General features: G+C 46.0%; 1 protein-coding gene across 2 annotated transcripts in view; it reads right to left on the minus strand.

Annotated features, from left to right (window-relative positions):
- The window catches only part of LIMK2 (LIM domain kinase 2), a 345,031-nt gene that overhangs the window by 54,150 nt on the left and 268,467 nt on the right, over window positions 1–22,414 (minus strand). For both annotated transcript variants that reach the window (XM_086942843.1, XM_086942844.1), the window contains 2 exons: window positions 18,555–18,726; window positions 7,285–7,340 (listed from right to left, as the gene is read on the minus strand). In XM_086942843.1, the coding sequence (XP_086798969.1) occupies window positions 7,285–7,340; window positions 18,555–18,726 (228 nt within the window). The remainder of the gene's footprint in view (window positions 1–7,284; window positions 7,341–18,554; window positions 18,727–22,414) is intronic.

A 22,414-nucleotide genomic window follows, 5' to 3' on the forward strand; every position in this document is an offset into this window, starting at 1 on the left:
TGATCCCCACCTCTCCCATGTGGCCCCCCCAGCCCTGGAGGGACGCGTCCGTCACAACTACGTGCTCCGGTTGGGGTAGGGAGAGGGATCTGCCGCTGACCCAATCGCGGTCCGTGAACCACCACTGCAACTGTCTTGCAGAGCCCTCCGAGAAGAAGACATGGTCGGACAAGTTGCCCTGATGCTGGGCCCACTGAAACTTCAGGTCCCACTGCAGAGCCCGCATCCGTCACCTGGCGTGATGCACCAGAAGGATGCAGGAGGCCATCAGCCCCAGAAGCTGCAGCGTCAACCTGACCGAGACTCAGGATAACGGCTGAAAGATCGGAATCAGAGCCTGAATAGCCCGAACCCCCTGCTCGGGAGGATAAACCCGAAACTGCGCCGAGTTATGTTATGTTAATAACTATTCGAAAGCGCACGTACACCCATAGGTTTCATGGCCGAGTCTAGAACGGCTCAGATGAAGAAGAGCTTCTGAGAGGGACACAAGTGTGACTTCGGCACGTTGATGGAGAACCTCACCAGGTGCAGGAGGTCGGCCGTAGTCTGGAGGTGGCTGACGACTGTATGGGGCGAGCCCGCCTTCAACAACCAGTCGTCGAGGTAGGGGAAGATGGAAACCCCTAACCTCGCAGATGAGCTGCGACCACCGCCATCACTTTCGTGAACACCCGTGGGGCGCTGGTAAGGTCGAAGGGGAGCACGGTAAACTGAAAGTGCTTGTGGCCTACCGTGAACCGCAGGTAACGCCGGTGGGCCAGCAGGACGGGGATATGAAAATAGGCGTCCTGCAAGTCCAACGCTACCATCCAGTCTCCTGGGTTCAGGGCAGCTAAGACCTGAGCCAGTGTCAGCATCTTGATCTTCTCCAAAAGGCAGCCGTTTGCTGGCGCGGGGCCGAGAGACCGAGAGGCCCAAGGGCTTGGCCGCAGCCCTGGAGTCCTTAAAGCGCTCAAGCGCATGGTCTGCCTTGTCGCCAAAGAGGCGAAGGCCATCAAACGGCATGTCCATAAGGGTGTTCTGGACATCAGCCGAAAAGTTGGCGGCCCTCAACAACCAGGCGTGGCGACAAATCACCACTGTCGTTGCCATCGCTCTGCCCAGTGAGAGTCCGTGGTATCCAGGCCACACCGGATGGAATACTGTGCTGCATCTCAACCCTTCGCAAGGGCTTGGGCGAGTTTAGTCTGGATCCCTCTGGACATTGTGGCAGCACGTCTGCGACCGTGTCCCCCAGAGGGCGGGTGTAATGGCCCAAGAGGCAGGCGGTGTTGGCTGACCGCAACCCCAAACTCAGGGAGGAGAATACCTTTTTGCTCATACCTCTTGGATTCCTGATCAGATGGAGCCATCGGGAATGCGGTCTGGGCGTTAGAGGCCTGGATGACGAGGCTCTCGGGGGTGTGGTGGGTGGACAGGAAGAAAGGGTTGTCCGGAGTCGGGCAGTGGCGTCTGGCCACGTTCCTATCGACAGGCTGACCTGTAGTGGGCCTGGACCAAGTGCCCAGAAGAATGTCAGACAAGGCCTCATTAAACGGCAGCAGAGGCTCGGCCGAGCTTGCCTGCGGTTTAAGGACCTCAATGAGGAGGGTAGTCCTCACGAGCGGGACGGGGAGCTCTAGGCTCAAGTTCTTGGCCGCCCGAGTCAACACCACACTATAGGCAGCCCCCTCCTCCGTAGCCACGGTAGGAGGGGAGACAAAATCACTGTCCGGCGTGGTGTCCAGACCACTGGCCTCCCCTAGCTCACCTGCCCAGTCCTGATAAGACAGGCACTCCTGTGCCATAGGGTCCTCAGATCCCTCCCAATCCTCCTCGCCACCCATCTCCTGAAACTCAGGACTAAAGGATGGGGCTCCCATCGGCGTCGAGAGCAGCGCCGGACCTGAATCGAATTGAGGTCAGAGTCGATAGACTTCGAAAATGATCAAAAATGATCGAAAAAGTTTAGTCAAAAATTGACTAAGGGTACTACTTTTTCTGGATCGGCGCTTGCTGACGCGGAAAAAAAGAAGAACTGACGTCAGCGCGCGAGGGCGGCGTCTAAGTACTCCGGCGACGTCATCCCGGATGTTGGACAGGCCTCGTGAAGGGGCCGCTTCCTCCCCGCATCATAAAGACTCGGACACCGGCTCTCCCGGTGTCACCAGAAGAACCACCCCGGCAATCCCCAGAAGCAACCCGCAACCCGTCTCAAACGGGCCGCCTGCCGCCGAACACCCCGACATCGGCCGGCCCGGGCCACCACCGGCAGCATTGCCCCAGCCCAGCCGCCATCTTGGACACTGCACCACGAGGCCGCGTGGCCTCAGCTCGACCCCAACTCTGGGCCTGGCCAGGCCCCGACATCGAGGCACCACCATCCACCCAGGAGGTGAGCGGACCACTTGGCAGGTCAATGGGAGAAAGGAGTGTCGATGGCTCTCCCCCGCCAGGTGCCGATCACCCCCAGCCTCCCCGGGCACTGGCTCCACCCCCCTGCTGGGTGTCTGGACTCCCTCATGCCGGACCTCCCGACCTCCAAGAGCGAGGGTCCGGACATCAAAGGAGGCCAGACCTATAACTGGGGCAGCTCCAGAGCAGGAAGACAGTTGTATCCTGGAGTCGAGAGACACCTAGAAGAACTCATCCTTGACGGACTGCTGGCGCTGCCGCAGCCCTGCCTTGTGAATCAACGTCCTGCCTGCTGGCGCTGCCGCGGCCTTCTGCAACCTACATCTCCGTTGGGACCTGCTGGCGCTGCCGCGGCCCTCTGCAACCTACCTCTTCGTTGGGACCTGCTGGCGCTGCCGCGGCCCTCTGCAACCTACATCGTCGTCGGGACCTGCTGGCGCTGCCGCGGCCCATCCTTGTGTGAACCATCGCCTTTGCCGGCTGGCGCTGCCGCGGCCCTTCTCAAGTGAGACTTATCCACCGAGCCTGCTGACGCTGCCGCGGCCCGACCTTCCAGAACTCCGAGCTCGAGGATTGTGAGCTATCTATCGTACCACCTCAGTACCAGACCGGTACCAAGACTGTCCCGCTACCCTTTCCCTTCCAGAGACTAGAATTGAGAGGACCCTCGTGTCCCGATCTCCCTGTATCCCTGATATCCTTGCTTCAAGAATCGTATATAAAGAGAGTTAACCTCATCTTTGTGTGGTGTACATCTGTGGGGGGGAAGTTACCTGTCTGTACGATCGCTGGAGACGGCCCTCTCCGGAGGCCTCTCCCCTTGTCCTCGGCCGACCCTCCAGATCTCCGTCTAACACCGGATCCAACGACGACTGACGCGGAGCCGCAGACGACGCCTACCGTCGTGCAAGGGTACTGCAAAGCAAAAGTTTCCGGATCCAGTCTGACGCCTGGGGATATTCTAAGGTAAGGAATCTAATACTAACCTGTTTCTTTCAGATACATTAATAGATCCTACCTACCTCAGAAGAGTGTTCTAGATGTGCTCGTTAGAAGGCTGACAAGTTAGGAGTAGTAACTGTACATTGGGGTTCCTGTATGGGTTCCTGTATTTACAGGCAAATGGAGCCTTTGTACCTGGATTCCAATTATTGGTAAAATATGTAAATGACAGGATTTTCATTGGTATTCTCACTACTTAGAAAATGAATCATTGTCATAAATGGATATTAGGAGTGTGTCATACATACTTTCGCAGGATTGAAAGTTCTAATAAATTAATGACAAATATTTGTGAAGCGTACTGGTACACACAAAAGGGATGTCCTGGCACTGAGAACCAACAGATTAAATGCTTGAAAACAACCAGGACATTCATTTTTTTAATAACGCTAACATGGTCTGCAATAGTACAAATTATCAATGGAAAGAGTTTCAATGTTTCGTCACACGTATTGAGAAATATCTACATCTCTCAATCTGGCTGAAAGAAGATTGGCAGAGGCGGGACAAAGATCTTGGTATGGAGAAAAAAGCCTCTATAGACAGAAAGGACAGACAGTGTGTTAAATATGGACTGGATTCCAGCTTGAGAGATTACCAGTGGCTGAGTCTTCTTTAAGCATCCTATCCATCACCTCTGTGTTCCACTACCATGCCTCAAGTCCAAGAGGCATGCACAGATGAGGGTCCCATGCTCAGCGCCTCACCGATGAGGGTCGATGAGGATGGAGGCAATCTTTAGTTGTCTGTTTTCTTATAGGGTGCACCTGAATTTCAAGGAGGGACTGTTCCTATCTATGTTTGATGTGCATATGGAACGTTCCGGGTTAGAGTGGCATGGTGGGAAAACATGTATTGGCTGGCATGAGACCTGAATGACTCGCAGCAGCTGAGACTTCTGCAAGCATTGCACCCATCGCGTTTGAGCTTCAGTTTAGTTTCAAGTTTGCCAGCACAGGCAATATAATTAGGCCCGGACTATATCTCACACCCTGTTCCTAACACGAGCCAAGATTGTGAAATTTTGCAGTAATGGGAACAAACGGTCTGTGCAAAAAATCATGGTTTGGGTTCTATGAGAAGTCACTGTAGCATGACCAATTCGGAATAACACCCTCTTTCCTTAGCGTTCAAAAGTCAGAAACCCAATGTTTCTTGTGGGCATAGTGTCAAAAATCCCCATGAAAAGCCCTTTCACAAGTCTGCTCCTAGTGGTTCGAATCCTTGGCATGTCTCTTGGGTATCTCAAACAGTTCATTGCAGGGGTAAGCCTAAGTCGGCCGCCTATTTTATCCCTTCACAAGACATGCTTTCCATCCCTTGGTGAGGTCATTGTGCCTGCTCCCCTTCCTTCCTCCTAGTGCTGCAGCTGGCCAGCTTGTGTACCTCCGATTTCCATTCTGCAGACTGAATGTGCAAATGAGACCCAGCGGGCATCTTTTGCAATGAAAACGCAGGCTGGATATTATCTGCAAATTCTACCAAAATGAAGAGGTCGTCTACTCCTCTACAGTGCACTGTAATACTGGAATAACCAATTCAGAGACCTCAGCACTGTACTAGTGATTTAAAAAAAATCAGAGACCTTCACTGCACTGCACTGCACTGCACTACTGATATGAACAAACCTGAGACCCTCATTCCACTACACTACTGCTATGAACACAGAGACAGTCTTTGGACTGGACTACAAATATGAACAAATCGCATACCTTCTTTGCACTGAACATATCAGAAACCTTTGTGCTGCTCTACTAATATAAACAAGTCAGAGACCTTCTTTGCACTACCGAGATGAACAGATCAGGGACCTTCTTTGCACTGCAGTACTAATAGGAACAAATAAGAGACCTTCTTTGCACTGAAATACGGATCTGAACAAATAAGTGACCTTCACTGCACTACTGATACGAACAAATCGCACTGTAATACTGATACAAACAAATCAGTGACCTTCACTGCAGTACTGATACAACCAAACTGGGGACCTTTCTTGCACTGTACTACTGCTATGAATAAATCAGAGACCCTCTTCGCACTGCTCTGCTGGTATGAACTGAGCTGGTTAGCCCTTGGTGGAAGGCCGCAGGGGAGGGAGGGATGCGTGGGTATATGGGGAACGGGTCTTAGACCAGGATGCATCTGGAGAATCTCAAAAATTCATTTTCTTCTCGTTGTTATAGGAATTTTACATATCAGCTTTAGTTTCTCCTGTAGAAACATTCCGGAGCGAACCCCCACTCCCCACAACCCCTGTTAATGCACCTCCGACACAATCTCTTGCACTACACATCCCAAATCCAGCTGTATTTTAAATCTGCTTTTATTTGACTAGCATCTCAAACATAAGTGCTGAACAGGTGTTACATACAAAGCGATGCATGGGACAAATGCTTGAAATCAACAGGATGTGGGAAGGAGTTTGGCTTGTGAGGTAGAACAGGAGATACATTAGTTACACAGTGGTCCAGGAGTGGCACATGATGCTGGCAAACAAGTGAAGGGCAATACAGCATAAATCATTGGAATGCCCTACATGGACAATACACAAGATGCTGGGAGACAAAGGGGTCAGGAAGCTAAAGTTGCTGCAGGCAGGAAGACATCACCTATATGGATCTCACTGGGTCCAAGGAGGAGTTAGTGACCAGCACGTGCCACCATCCTAACCTAAAGAATAGAAGGTAAAGATAGAGAAAAGTAAAATCAGAGTTACAGAGCAGAACGAAATACAGGGAATAAGGAGAGACCAAAAGGATAAAAATTAAAAAAAGAAACACAAAGCCACAGAAATGAAGGATTTTTTTACTCATGTGAACTAAGCGTGCAAGAGAGGTTTGCACATGTCCCTTTCCAGTACCAGTTTAATAATGATATGTGTTCAAATTACGTTAGGATACAAATATTTAGAGGTAATTACATCAAAATAAAAAACCAAAGTTAGAATATCGAGGTGAAAGGTAAAAAGCTAGGGATAAGGAAATAAAGCAAACAGGGTAGACAGCAACGGATGAAAAGGTGAGTAAGGTATGGTTAAAAAGCAAAAGAGGGCTATGGGGCTTTGAGGTCGCCCCTCAAACACAAAAGACTTTTTTTTAACCAGGGTTAAAAAAGGGGATATTACCGGTAAAAAATATAAACACAGGTAAAGGTATACATTTAAAGCTTTTAAAAAACAGATAAATATAAATAGTGTCTCGTAATTACCACACAGAGATTAATCACCAGAGATGAATCCTGGAGTGCCGATGGAAACCAGTGGAAGCATAACCGGCTCTTAGGGTCTGTGGGCGGACGCTGGCTACGGCAGGGGATATTCGCTAAGTCCCCACAGCAGGACCTGGAGGTTTCTTGTTGCGCAGATAGAAGCCTTTGCCGCTGTGAGGGTGCCAGGATGGGTGAGCTGGCGCACTACGGTCACTGGTGTTGGACGGTTCCATGTGTTTACACCATGACCATTCACTAATATGGGATTAATCTCGGTTGATAAAATCTAAACATGCAGGACATTATCTACAAGATTTCCAAAACCTCTGTGCCTCTGTTATAGAGCAAAAGCTTCACTCTTGACAAACACCCCACAAATTAAATTACCCCCATTGCTTCTTCATACACTTTATATAGAGCTACAAATGAGCCAAGTTACACAGAAAACCTCCCCAGAGCATACTATTCACGGCTCCATGAATAGGTACAGGCTTGAACACAAACCTTGTAAATGCCGCTGCTACACAAAGACCAGTGACACCTACCCGCAAAACCTAGATTTATCTTTCGCACAAGCCCATCAAAAGGGCACAGACCTGGATGCATGACCCAACCTCAGCATGGGCACCAACCTGATCCACATGCAACCCCACCCTCCCCCGCCAACTCGTTACTCACCTCACATAAGACAATGCCGAAGGAGAAGATGTCGACTTTTTCATCATAACTTCTCCCTGGGGATGACAAAGCAAAATATGCCCTTTTAATTATAATAACAGCCTCCATCAATCTTTCGATTCGCAGGTCAACCAAACACACCCATTCATCGGCAATCGAACCTACTGAAATTGTGTCATCAAAACTGAAGTCGACTAACATTGTCGAATATCTCAAATAGAAGGGCAAATAAGGGGAAAGAGTCCATCTAGAGAAGCAAAGGAAAGACCTGAGCTGCTGGCATGACCAATCATGGATGAAGACCAGACCCGTGCATAGGTCCGGGCGGGAAAGGAGGGTTAGATATTCGAAGATCACAGTGAAACCAAAGTCAACCTCTGCAGGTAACCAAAAGTTTTGTCGGGCTCAAAGCAAAGAACTGTGTAAAAGAAAAACAGGTAGACAAGCCTATTCAAACAACATAACCAGAATCTGGAACTTCATCCCAAAAGCTCTTCAAACAGAATAGGCAAATCCAATAGGTCTTGCCTTTGGGACCTCTTGGCTTGGACAATGCCTTTTTGGCGATGCTATACAGCATTGAAGAAAACGCAAAATGCTTTTTCCCTCTGCTGTGCAGTATTGCCCAAAAATAAAAGCCAGCAGCAATGATCTCATTCGGCTGATGTGCATGTCACAATGCATACGCTCACTAGCAGAATGATGTGTGAACAATGTAATTTGCTTTTTTATTTATCGACCCAAAGTAAAGGCTGACACTTGGATCGGGAATTAATAATTAGGACATATTGAACGCAAAAGCACAAAATAAAAAAAAACAGGACCTCAGAGATAGGAAGACAACAAAGGAGAAGGTGGGCGGGGGTAGTGGGAGGAAGGGAAAAGCAGCGAACACGGGTGAGAGCAAAAGCGGATGAAAGTATGAAAGACCCAAAGTTGGAGAAGCACACAAAACAGTTAGTAAAATGAAGGTGAGAGAAGAAGCACACCAGGTTGAGAGATACACAAGAGCAGAAGAGAAGCACACAGAGTGCAGGAGTAAGGAGGTACAGGAGTGAGCTAGCAAGCACTTCACGTGAGAGAGCAACAGAGCACCTGGGTTTTGTGTACGTTTAGGATCACACGAGGGAGAGAGATGGAAAATAAGCGCACTCTCAAGGAGTACTTTACTAAAAAGAAAAACAAGTGAGCAGTGGAAGGACACAAGTCATCCAGTTAAAAGGGTGTTAACGAATTTGTTCTCCAGCGGAAGGACAAACACAAGATGGGACAAGGAAAGTCATTGAATAAGCCGCAAACAAACGGGTGACAATAAAGCCAAACAAAGGTAAGCATTGGGCAGGGTGTAAACCCCTGTAGGTATTTGGTAAGCCCACAATATTTATTTCGCAACCAGGAAGCTTGCGCCTTCTTGAAGGTGAAAATAAACAAGGAATTTAAAGCTCACCCTTTCAAGGAGCAACATAAATCACTGATTTTCTTGGCCCTTTGTACTCAAACTAAAGAGTGCTCCCACTCCCAATTCCCTGTGTCCAGACATATTGTAATTCTTTTGTACACAATCCAGAATGGTGCCTATTCTATTGTGGCGTGCTCCGTTGCATCCTAGGAAGGCTTGCACTTTAAAATACCAACACAAATGTAACTTTAAAACACCAATGTGCAGACTTAAAACCCTATGGGATTCGTTACTCATGTCCTTGGACGGTAGTGGTATTTCTACATCCCTGGAGTTCATGAAACAGGAGTACAATGAACTGCAGGGGAGTGGATTCAACAGATTCTGGGATGAACTCCAAGATCCCCAAAGGAATGAGGAATTACCTGGCAATTTGAACATTCCAGATGAGATTTCCCCAGTAATTCTACAAACTTCAGGAGCTGAAATCTCAGGGGGAAATATGGGCAGAATTCAAGATGGGCGGGTAACGGCATGACCAATCCCACACTAACAATTACCAGACTTTCCTAATAATGGCTTAAGAAACTACAATCTAGCAGCTTAGAGACTCCCCTTAAAGTGCTGGCGACAGCAGGTGATGGCTCTACAGTATGAAAAAATGTCCACTGCAATAGTTAGCTCAGAAAAGCGAGAAACGCTGTAGATTAAATGCTATATGATACACAATTAGTTAGCAGATGTGACCAGAGCGATCAGTTTGACCATAACTGTGCCTTGAAAATACATCACAATCAGACATACACACTTATTTCTCTTAGATGCAAAGATATACATAAGGAAAATGTTTCTTACCCTCTAAGCATCCCTTCGCAGCTTGCAGTGCTGTCGATTCACATGCTCTGTATAATCCTGACATCTAGTGTTGTGCTCAGACATTTGAAGCTTATTTGTCCTTAAATTATGCTTTCAAGTTACGAGGTATAGGGACTCCTCCCTAGGTTGACCAAGCAAATAGGATCCAACTCCATTGCCAATTGTCTTTTGCAGAGCAGCTGAGCATACTGATGTAGCAGTAGGTAGGTCAGTTTGCTGACCATGCGTGAAGATGTGTATAACAGGTTAAATATGTAAATTAAAGAGAAGAATATCTGTAGCAACCATTGGCTCCCAGGGAGGCGGGTGGGGGCATCTTAATCTACAGCACTGCATGCCACAAACAGATGGTTACAGAGTAAGGATAATGTTACTTACCCAGTAAGCATCTGTTCCTGGCACGTAAAGCTGTAAATTCAGATGCTTCAGTGCATACCCCTGCCATCTCGTGTTGGGCCCAGATGTTTGCAAGTTGTGTTTGTTCGCAGAAGTCTTTGCAGTCATGAGGTAAGGGGACTCCTCCTTTTGGTGATAGTTCGCACGGGCATAGACTCCATTGTTACAATGTTTTCCAGCAGAGGATGAGAATAGAGTTAGTAAGTGAAGAATAGAGATGTCCCTGTGTATAAATGTAAATTGAGAACTACAACTACAGGAGACCGGGGTGGCGGGTGGGCACATGTGAATCTTCGGCCCTACATGCTAAGAACAGATGCCTACTGGGTAAGTAACATCCGTTCGAGGCATGTGAGCTGTAGAACACATGCTTTGCATAGACTATATAGCAGTATACTCCCAAAGCTGTGGCTAACCTTTGGAGTTGTAGTTGTTTGAAACAGTGTTTTAAGTACTGCTTGGCCTACATTTGCTTGTTGTCTTGCTAACACATCTACACATCAGTGTTTGGTGAATGTGTTGGGTTTGGTAAATGTGTGGGGTATAATCCATGCTGCTGCTTTATAGAGGTCGGCTACGGAAATATTTCCTAAGAAGGCCATAGTAGCCCTCATTTTGCGAGTGGAATGCACTCTGGGGGTATTATCAAAGTTATTTTTGCTTTTGCATAACATGTTTGGATACATTTTACAATCCATCTTGCATTACCCGACTAGGATATGGGATTGCTTTTGTGTGGTGGAGAAAAAGCAACAAATAGCTGCTTTGTTTTTCGAAACTCTTTGGTTCTTTCTACGTAATGTGAGTGTGTGGAGAGCTCATTCTGCTACAGAATCAGATTGAGGAAAGAACACAGGTAACTCAACTGATTGAGTGATATGAAAGGCAGGAACTACTTTAGGGAGACATTTTGGATTAGTTTCCAAGAACCACTCTATCTTTGTAAAGTTGAAAGAAAGGCTCTTGTATAGTTCATGCCTGAAGTTCACCAACTCTCCTTAGTGAGGTTATCGCTATGAGGAAAGCAAATTTCAATGATAGAAATTGTAAGTGACATTTGTGATTTGGTTAAAAAGCTGAACCCATTAGCCTTGTAAGGACTACGTTTAAGTTCCACTCTAGAGCAGGGGGAATTTTTGGCAGTATCACCATTTTCAATCCTTCCATGAAGGCTTTAATCGCTGGTACTCTAAATAGAACTGTTGTTCATTTTGCAAGTATGCAGCTACCGCTGCTAGATGCAAACAAATGGATGTATAAGCTAATCCAGTTTGCTGTAAATTAAACATATACCAAATGATGTTCTGTAAAAAAGCATCAAGTGGATTGATATTGTTGTTAATACAATAGATAACAAACAGTTTCCATTTTGCTGTATAACATGCTCTAGTAGTAGGTTTTCTTGCCTCCTTGAGAATATTCATACAATCTGGTAGTAGTTGTAAGTACCCAAATATAATATGAGAGTGGCTAGAGCTTTGAGAGTGCGGAGGGAAGCTTCTAGATAAGACTTCACTTGTGCAGGGCACAGGTACTTTGCCCCAGCCGAGCGGGCACCGAGTACCCAAACTCAATGATTTCCGGAGCCAAATTGCTAGGTTGAATTATTTGGGATTTGGATGTCTGATTTCTCCATGGCTCTGAGTGAGGAGACAGGGTGTGAGATGTAGCTTTTGGTGAGGAACCACCGTCAGTTCTAACAGGGTGGTGTACCAAGGTTGACAAGCCAATGCAGGGGCTACTAAGATCAGTGTGAGGGATGTTTGTCTGAGCTTTCACACCAGTAATGGAATTAGTGGGAGAGGCCGAAAGCATAAGCAAATATCCCTGGCCAATTCATCCACAGAGCATTGCCTTTGGATGCATAGTGTGGGAGCCTGGATGCAAAGTTTGGGCATTTTGAGCTGTGTATTGTGGCAAACAGATCTATTTGTGTAAATCCCAATTTTTGAAAGTAGGGGAGGAGAACTTGGAGATGACGTTCACACTCGTGAAAGTGCTGCCTGTGTCCTCTAAGCAGGTCGGCAATCTGATTGTCTACTCCTGGAAGGTGTTCTGCTAGGAGATAAGATTTTTGATTAATTGCCCAATTCAAAATACTTTGTGCAAAACGCGACAGTTGGGGAGAGTGTGTCTCTCCTTATTTCCGTAGATAATACATTGATGTGATGTTGTCTGTGAGGACCAGCACAGTTTTGCCTACAAGGTGAGTGAGAAAAGCTTTGAGTGCTAACAACACTGCTAAAAGTTCTGGGTAGTTGATGTGGAGATGTTTGAATTGTACTACCACAGCCCTGTACTGTGTTATGTTGGAGATGGGCACCCTAACCAGTTAAAGATGCGTCTGTTGGCAGTCTGTGGAATCGGGTCTATAAAGGGCCGCCCTTTTGTTAAGTTTTGAGGGTTCCACCCCTGCAGAGACCGATGGTGACGCTTTCTACCAACACTAGATCGGTTAACTGACGTAGTGATTGACGTTCTAGACATTCTTTCAGAAGATGCATGTGAAGCCTTGCATGAAGTATGATTGCAATCCAGGATGCCATCATTCCCAGCAGTTGCATTAAGACTTTGGCTGGTAATGATTGATTGGGTTGAAAATTTAGTACTGTAGATTGAATATTGTGAATCCCGACTACATTGAGAGTGCGGAGGGAAGCTTCTAGATAAGACTTCACTTGTGCAGGGCACAGGTACTTTTTTGTGCATTTATTCTGAAACCCAAGGTGTACTGTTGTCTGAGTGTGTAGTATACAGTTCTGGTAAATGCTTGCTTTGATATGCCAGTTGTCCAGGTAAGGAAAGACATGTATCTGCAGTCTTCTGAGATGAGCTGCTACTACTGCGAGACATTTGGTGAACACTCTGGAGGCTGTGGTGACGTCAAACGGAATTACCTTGAACTGGTAATGTTTGCCTGCTATCACAAACCAGAGGCATTTGCGATGTGCAGGATGAATTGGAATGTGAAAGGAGGTGTCTTTTAGATCGAGTAGACAGAAAGTCGCCCTGCTGTAAAAGAGGAAGTACTTGTTGAAGACACCATGTGAAAGTGCTCTGACAATATGTATTTGTTTAACTCTCAGAGATCTAGAATAGGCCTTAACGAGCCGTCCTTTTTGGGAATCGGAAAGTAAAGGCAATAAACTGAACCTTGGTACTGAAGTGGGGCTGGTTCTATAGCCCCTTTGAGTAATAAATATTGCATTTCATATTGAAGCAAGTGCTGGTGGTCTGGTGACAATTTGTGACATCGAGGAGGAATGTTTGGAGGATTGTTGATAAGCTCCAGGCAATAACCAAGTTGGATAATTCCAAACACCCATTTGTCGGTTTTAATCGATTTCCAAATGAGGAGAAAATCTTGAAGTCTCCCTCCGATAGGTGTGGAATAGTAGGAGGGAAGTGTTGGGAAGCCACTGTTTATTTGGGGAAGGGGAATTGCGGGATGTGGTGGATTTTACCTCTGCCCCACGGACTATTTCCCCTATAACCTCATCTGAAAAATCCTCCTGTAAAAGATTATTGCGAATTAACTCTGTATGAGTATGTGTTTTGGTCTGTCCCTGTGGATTTGAACCCTCCCCTGTAAAATGAGCAGCAAAAGGAACCTCTATTTGAGGAAGATTGAAGTGCTCCCATCAATTTTGCTACATTGAAGTCTTTTTCATCTTTTGAGCGCTTGATCAACTTCAGGGCCAAAAAGATATTTCTGATCGAAAGGTATGTTAAGAATAGATTGTTGGACTGCAGGTTTGAAGCCTGACATTCGTAACCAGGCAGGTCTTTGGAGTAGGATGCTAGTATTTACCCCTCTAGTCGCAGTGTCAGCCACATCTTGAGCGCACCTAATAGAAGCGTTGGAAATGTGTTTATCTTTTTTTGAACTAAATCCTGAGCTTTTGCCTTATGCACGTCTGGGAGAAACTGTAGTAATTTTTCCATTTAGTCCCAGTGGGCCCTATCATATCTTGCAAGGAGGCCTTGATTATTAGCAATATGCCAATGATTGGCTGCCTGTGCAGCCAGATGTTTTCCAGAAGCATCAATACGCTTTGACTATCTGGGGGAGGGGCATCCCCAGATGCTTGAGAATTAGTTCTCTTTCAAGCATTGGATACTACTAAAGAGTCAAGTGGTAACTGACCTATAATGAAAAGAGGATTTGCTGGTGAAGATTATTATTTTTTTTTTATCAACACTAGGTGCGAGGATCCTACACGTACAGGATCTTTAAAAAATGTCTCCTGTGCGCCTCAACATACCCTTGGGCGTAGGCTAGACTTATGTGGTCCTAGACTATCAAAGAGAAAGACTTCCCCTAGGGATTCCTAATGTAGCTCTACCCCATGCTATTGTGCATCTCTAGCAATGAGCTCTTGATATGACAGATTGTCATCAGGTGGAGATGGCCTGGCAGGGTAAAGATATGTGTCTGTATCCTGTGGAGGATCAACAATATAATCGGTCCAAGGATCTAAAGGTAACTGTGTGTCATCATCATCAGTATCACCTACATCAAATTGAGGTAGAGGAGACTGACTAGATGTGATTTGTAAAGGATCAAGCTGTGGTGGAGGAGATGGTAATGCTTTAAAAGGACTAGTGCCCACGTTCTTCCTTTTCAGTGGAATTTTGTAACAGCTGTCATCATCAGGGAGCTTGTGCTTAGATGGCGGTTTAGCGTTGATATGTCCTGTTTCAGGATGAATATATAGCTTCTTCTGTTTCATATCCATAATATCCATGTCTGGATACGGCTGTATTGCAGGCATCTCTCTAGGTTTCGGCACCAAAGATTTCTGAGCCAAGCCAGAATGTCCTTTCGGCGCTGAAGATTTCTGTTCCGAGGAATGTTTCTTTGGTTTCGTGTCGAATAATAATCCACATTTGTAAAGCGCACAATCACCCGTTAGGGCCTCTAGGCGCTGGGGGCCGTCGGGAAGATTAAGCAAGCTATTGCCCAGAGTCACATGGTGCTGGGCTAATCTGCCGCCGGTGCCGGGGATCGAACCGTGATCCCCAGATTCCGGAGTCAGTCACCCTAGCCGCGGCGCCACACCTCTTCCCGGCTCTGAACCAATCTTGTGCTTAGAGCTTGGTTTCGGCTCTGAAGTGGGTTTTGGTCGACTCAGTCCTGAGCAGGAAGGCTTGGCAGAGTGTTTCGGTACCGAGCCAGAAGGCGGAGAGTGAAAATCTCTTCTCTGTGCTGACCTTGGCCTTGAGACAAAGGTGATGTCAAAGCCTTAGATTTATTTTAGAGATGGTGGGTGGGGGTTGTCGTCAAGGTCAATCTGTAACTGATCCGGAGTCAGACGCAGCCGAGGCCTGTTCTTCGGCCGCTGAGACCTCCTCTGGCTCGGAGTCTTCGTCAAAGAGATCCGGTGTGACATCTAACTGCTGTCGCTGCATCTCTAGACGTTGAACCCAACGATCGAGAGTTTTCTTCGATCTGAATGATCGGCACGTGTCGCAGTCTTGTTCCTTGTGCTCTGGAGATCAGCACAAATTACACATCTGATGCAAGTCCATACGTGAATATTTCGTGTGGCACACAGGGTAGAATTTAAATGGAGTCTGTTCCATCGACAAGGAGCGGAACGGATGCGGATGGTCCAGAAGGCTGCCCGGAAATCTTCCATTTCTTGATGATCAAGTCGAACCGCGGAGAAGGAAACACGTTCGAAGACAATACCGTCGAGAGTAGTGAATTGTGCAACTAGGGGAACTTGAGGAATGATTGCGAAGTGGAACAGAGCAATACACGTCCGAACCCGATGGTGGAAAAAAACAAGTAATTGAGTAATTGCCAGTGGCTGAGATTTCAAGCCTTCCATCCATAACTTTTTTGTATAGTTTTACTGCACAGACTGTAAAGTAGTACTCCCTTAAGCAGTGGTCAGCCAGTGGATGGTGCGGATGTTTTAAACAAAGTCCTTAAGACAGTCTGACCAACTCCACCTTGGTGGTGAGCTAGAATATCCCCCCAGTAACATTTAGTAAATGCCAGTAAAGGGGTCCATGTAGCTGCCTTATAAGTATAAGCTACAGAGATATTACCAAGTTAAGACTTAGTAGCCTCTTTCTTATGAGTGGAATGGGTCTTATAAAAGACAGGCAACATTCTCTTGGATTTGAGGTAGTGGATTTGGATGCACTTGACAATCCTCCTTGCTATACCCACCTCTAATAGTGGGTGACCTTTTTGAAGTTTAGTGTATGCAATGAAAACTTGCAGACTTTTACTGAAAGTTTTAGTCCAGTTGATGTAATACATAAGGGGCGTTTTACATCAGGAGTGTGAAGAGCCCTTTCTGCAACAGGGTCTGGTTAAGGGAAAAAGACAGGGAGCTCTATAGTTTGGTTAAGGTGAAAAGAGGATAGTAGCTTTTATGATGAATTTTGGGTTGGACTCTAGGACAATTATGTCAATTTGGACCTGGAAGATGGGCTCCTCTAAGTGAGGGCCTGTAGCTCACTAGCATGTCTTAGGGATGCAATAGCGACAAGGAAGACGACCTTTTACAAGAGGAATTGTAAAGGGCATGAGTGAAGTGGATCAAAAGGAGGGTCCATAAGTCTGGTAAGATTGACATTAAAGTTCCGGACCAAGGCAGGATGACCTGTTCGAGTCCTTCATAAAAGCCTTTATGACCGGGATTTGAAGCAATGAAGAGTGTTCCCTGTTCTGAATGTAGGGTGCAAAAGCTGCTGAGAGAAGCTGTATGGAATTGTAAGCTGGAAATGAATTCTGCAGGTGAAGGCGGTAACAGACAATATCCCCGACTGAAGGTCTGAGAGGCTCCAGGTGCTTTGAAATGCAGGAGTGAAAATAAACGTTTCCACTTGGCAGCATAATAGGCATGTGTAGTGGGTCTGTGTGCGTCTTTGAGATCACCCATGCATTCCTGAAGCAGGTGGAGGTAAATCAAACTCTGTAACCTCAGGAGCCATACAGCTAGAATGAGCTGCCTGAGACTGGAGTCTCAGATTCCGCCTTGGTTCTGCATGAGAAGGTTCTGCATGAGATGGTCTGGCCTGTTGGGGACCCTCTCTTGGGGAACAATAGGCATCTTGAGGGTTGAGGACCAGGGTTGTCTGGCCCATGTGGAAGCCAACACGAGGAGATAAAGGGAGGTGTGAAGAAGCTTCCTGTGAGGACGCAGAAAGCTCGAGGTGTATTGCACAGTGGCGCATAGGTTGACCTCAGGTAATGCCTCCCCACTCCCTCAAAAAGTGATGCGCGGGAGAAGGACTTGCCGGTGGAGTTCCTACTCATGGAGATGCTGCTGCATCCTGCTAAGCAGGTCTGCAGAATCATTGTTCACTACTGGAAGATACTCTGCCAGGGTTGCATTCCAGTTTTGGAAAAGGTGATGGACAGAGTTTCTGAATGATGCAGAATACTCCTACCCAGTCAAGAGATCAGGGCTTGATCCATTACCGTTTTTTAGCTCACTGCACCATCCCAGCTTCAGAACCTGGCTATATGCAAATTAGTCTGTTCCTGTCCCAGTGCATGATGGGAACAGGGCAAACCAAACTACCAAGCCAATTCTTATACTGGGAAGGAGACAAGCTACCGGGGACCGGTTTCTGGCATTTCAGCCGTCGTCAGCCCGGCTTGCTTGAATCCTGATGGTGCAATGAGCTAGGGACTCACGTCTGAGTATACCCTCCCACACATAGTGTGGATAAAATCAATTTTGGAAAAGGTGATGGACAGAGTTTCTGAATGATGCAGAATACTCCTACCCAGTCAAGAGATCAGGGCTTGATCCATCACCGTTTTTTAGCTCACTGCACCATCCCAGCTTCAGAACCTGGCTATATGCAAATTAGTCTGTTCCTGTCCCAGTGCATGATGGGAACAGGGCAAACCAAACTACCAAGCCAATTCTTATACTTGGGAAGGAGACAAGCTACCGGGGACCGGTTTCTGGCATTTCAGCCATCGTCGGCCCGGCTTGCTTGAATCCTGATGGTACAATGAGCTAGGGACTCACGTCTGAGTATACCCTCGCACACATAGTGTGGATAAAATCAATTTTGGAAAAGGTGATGGACAGAGTTTCTGAATGATGCAGAATAATCCTACCCAGTCAAGAGATCAGGGCTTGATCCATCACCGTTTTTTAGCTCACTGCACCATCCCAGCTTCAGAACCTGGCTATATGCAAATTAGTCTGTTCCTGTCCCAGTGCATGATGGGAACAGGGCAAACCAAACTACCAAGCCAATTCTTATACTTGGGAAGGAGACAAGCTACCGGGGACCGGTTTCTGGCATTTCAGCCGTCGTCGGCCCGGCTTGCTTGAATCCTGATGGTACAATGAGCTAGGGACTCACGTCTGAGTATACCCTCCCACACGTAGTGTGGATAAAATCAATTTTGGAAAAGGTGATGGACAGAGTTTCTGCATTCCAGTCCATGGTTTACTGTACCGCTCTCCCCAGAAAACTGCCATATATAAATCAGTCTCTTACCAAAGTCCTTGCCCTCTCAAACATGTTAAATCATTTCTTGTCCTGCACCAGCAGTAACGGAGGATGTGCAGCTCTGCAGATGAAAATGGGGAAGACAGAAACCTATCCTTACCATTAAGCATTTCTGGTGCCATCCAGTATGGATTTCCTACCACAGTGTAGCGCTTCTTGCGGTCACTCTTTCGGAGATTTCGCTGTAAGGTAGGTTTCACTGGGGGAGGTTTGGGCTTCTCCTCAACAATTAGGCGAGACAGACCGAAGTCGGCGACCACAATGGTACCATCCTGGGGGGACAAATAACTTTTGAGTCATGATTAGGTTAAAACTCTGTACAGAATACAAAAATGATCCCTTTCCTGCAACAACAGTTTTATATCACAGTTTTTTCACAGATTCATGTGCTGTGAACAATTCAACTTTTAAATTGGTTCGGAAGTTGCATTTAGTCTATTAAAAATCAAAACTGTGGTCATCGATCATGTATGTATAGATGGACTCTGACCCGAAGCCCATACACTCTTAATGACACCTGTTGACAGTCTACTTTGGACCTCCCCATTTAATGGGAAGGAAAAGTAGATCACATTGTAAATCTAGAATGGACACAAGCTACAAAACTACAGGTAACTATCTCTAGAATGAATACATTACAGAGTCTCAAACTACGGAGGTCACTTAAAAAACGGTGGTTTTGAGGGTAACAGGCTGAAATGTTAAGTGCTCACTAACAAGTGGTCTAGATTTCTGTTTGACATTAACATTAATACAACTGTGACATATAGAAGCCCACACTACAGTTCTGTATATGTCTGGTCTCTAAATAGCACTGATCAAGGGCATTTAATGACCTTCTTACAAGCTAAGCGTGCTCTTGGTCCTAACATGGAGCAGTTTGTAAGCATTTTTGTAACACTTCTGAATACCAGTTATCTTGCAGTTCCATCCTTTTATAAGTGATGTTGCAAACAAATTCGGTGGAAACTGGATTATCCTTTCCAAAATCTTAAATCATATTCATTTAATTTACAGATGCCCTATGAACAGATAATCCATGGTATGGCCTCTTCTGGTGGTAGTGGAATTGAGAACTGTAAGGAAATGGGGCGTATTATATGGTGTGTTTGTGCAACCTTACTGTGTAATACTCTTACCAACAACCCCTTTAGGACCAGTTGGTTTCGTTTGTTAAACCCTTAGCTCAACCCTGGGTAGCTATGGCTCTGAGCAGTCAGGCCTATGCACAGGAATATGCATTTAAACAGCACCAGAATATTTGCAGAAGAAATACACAAGACTCAGGAAAACCAACAATAATTTATAAAAATAGATTGTTTTGTAATGTAATAGTTCTTTTTTTCTTAACACAAACTGAAAAAGATCCACTGAGTGGTAACTTGTCTTTTGGGCAACTTGATTGCACTCCGAGAAGTCTCCCAGACCCAGCAGTCTTTGGGGCAACTTGTGAGCATAGTATCCTGTTTCTTGGTATTTCACAGCAGCCTTGAACGGCAATTTAAAGATATGGGCTACCAACTCACTCCAGCAGGCTTCTTCAGCTGCTGTGGGACTGTTTTGCGAAAAGGGCATTAGCTAACTGACCCTTGAAGCCTTTTTCTTCGGCCGGGCTCAAGAGTGGACTTCTCCACAAGCACAACACAGCAGGCACAGTCCCATCTCCTTTGCTAGTCACCAGATTCAGCCGGTGTGTTCTTTGAGGAGAGGCTGCACAGACAGTGCCCTTTGGGCAGCAGGGCAGTTCTTCAGTCCTCTTCTGCAGTTATACGACAACTCAGGTCTGATGCAAGGTAGTGCCCCTTTAATGCCCAGCAAAAGTACCCCACTGGAGATTATGGTTACTAGCCCATGGGCTGCCAGGTTTCCTTTCGCCTGATGACAGCTTCCTGTGAAGTGGGGTCTCTAGCTATCCCAGAAGCCACTCTTCACCCCTCTCTAAAGATGGCAGAACCCCTCTCTCGACGTGTACATCTCTCAGCCCACCCCAGACGTGTGGCTAACAAAAATGAAAATACAGTTTGCCAACTGGCTTACATTCTCAGTCCCTATTGCCAGCCTATCTGCCTAAACAATGAGCAGCCCCTCTCCCAAGTGTTTTCCATTTGCCCTTCAAACACAGCTTCACCTTTGAAGTCAACACCGAGTGGCTTACTGCCACAGAGAGGTAACACATGCTCTCCCACATGCAGGCTTCTATCTTATCTTTCCTGCGAGTCGTTCACACGTCTCCCCAGGAGGGCAGAAGTCGGTCTATGAAGACAGACCTTGTGCACAAACATAAATGGGCACTGGATACCCTGGGACAACTACCGTGGCAACTTATCAAGTTGCACTTTGTCGACCAGTGAGATAAATTCAATTTAACCCTTAAACCAGATTTAATGCATGAATTTTTTTGATAGCTTACAGTACTAACTTTAATAGTCATCATCAGGAGTTAGCAGGACTGAGGGGTCACTCTTTAACTCTGCACTTGCCAATGAAGCCACTGTCCTTTTCAATAGGAACAATGACAATTTAAGGTTTTTACTGTTGGACTATGTTAAAGTAAATATTTCATCTTTTAATATACAGCACCCTGCCTTCGGGCTCGACGGGCCTACTTCAGGAAGACCTCTATATTAAAAATGGAAGACTGGGCTTTGCCATGACCTTAAATCGCAAAGTAGAGTTAGTACTTTTAAACTGTCCTTCCAGTCTGTGGTGGCAGTCTAGGAGCCATGTTTTACATTATCCTACTCCGGCTGGCACAACAAGTGCTGCGGTACCGGAGGGGACACTAACTTATAGGACTGAGTACCCCTGGTACCATTTACTAGGTACTTACAATTGAGTTGGGTTATGCCAACTGGGTATAAACTAATCAACCATGTACATTTTTAATGTTTGGAGCCCATGCACTGAGTCCGGATCACGGCATTACAGAGACATTACACCAGTTCCTAGTAGTCCACATGGGGCAAACTTGCAAAAGCAGGTTTCATCACATAAAAAATCCAGGCAGACGGTTGTTTTGTTTATATTAAAAACAGCCAGTCAGTCACAAAATTGCCTAAATGTAAAACTAAACTAAATTAGAATAAAAGCAAGCTAAATCAATGAACTTAGCTAAATAGGTTGTCATTCGCACATATAAGCTGCTAAATGTCAATACAGCTTCTGAACTGCGTTATTTCTCAACATTCGTTAAACAAAGGTTTAATAATTTCTTTTTATCAGAGTCTAAAACAAGACAATTCCAAATAAAGTGAAGTAGCAAGTGTTACACTTACACAATCTGAAAGCAGCAGTAATTGTGTTAAAATCCACCCAGCCTGATGTGATTAAAATAAAGAATAAAAAGCTGCATACAACTATTTTCCATTTTATGCCATGATTGTTCAGGGGTAAATTTAAACAGGTAGAGAGACACATTTGTGATTCTCTTTGATGGGCTTAGTTCCCCTCCTAGTTATAAAATCATTCAAGCCCAGTTACTGTGAAGGTTGTGTCATCTGGTTTTTCATCAGTAAATGTTTTGACATCTGACACGGTATCTCAAAACTCTTGACATTGTAACTACAATAATGGAAAAGCTATGTGTGCCTAGGTCAGAGCGGGCATGAGCTTTAATTAAATCCCCAGGAAAGGTTTGAGAGTAGAAGTGTTTTATTATGGACTTCAATGAAGCATGATGTAAACTTCAACCTCCCCTTTCTTTGAACCGAAAGGCCAGACGTTCAAAGTTTGCATTTGCATAAAACTGTTGTAAAATGTGCACCAAATTTTTGAGAACCAATGTACTAATAGGTCAGTTCACAAAATAAAGAATCACAGGGATTGCAAAATTACCCACCCAATTAATATTCATTAGGTAGGTCAACATTTGGGACCCCCCTGTGATTGGCTGCAAACCCAGGGCTGGTGTCCTGCAAGGGACAGCAAACCACCATCTTTGTGACTCCTTAATGCAACGTG

This window comes from Lissotriton vulgaris, chromosome 11 (assembly GCF_964263255.1).
Source record: "Lissotriton vulgaris chromosome 11, aLisVul1.2, whole genome shotgun sequence".
NCBI classification, from domain to species: domain Eukaryota; kingdom Metazoa; phylum Chordata; class Amphibia; order Caudata; family Salamandridae; genus Lissotriton; species Lissotriton vulgaris.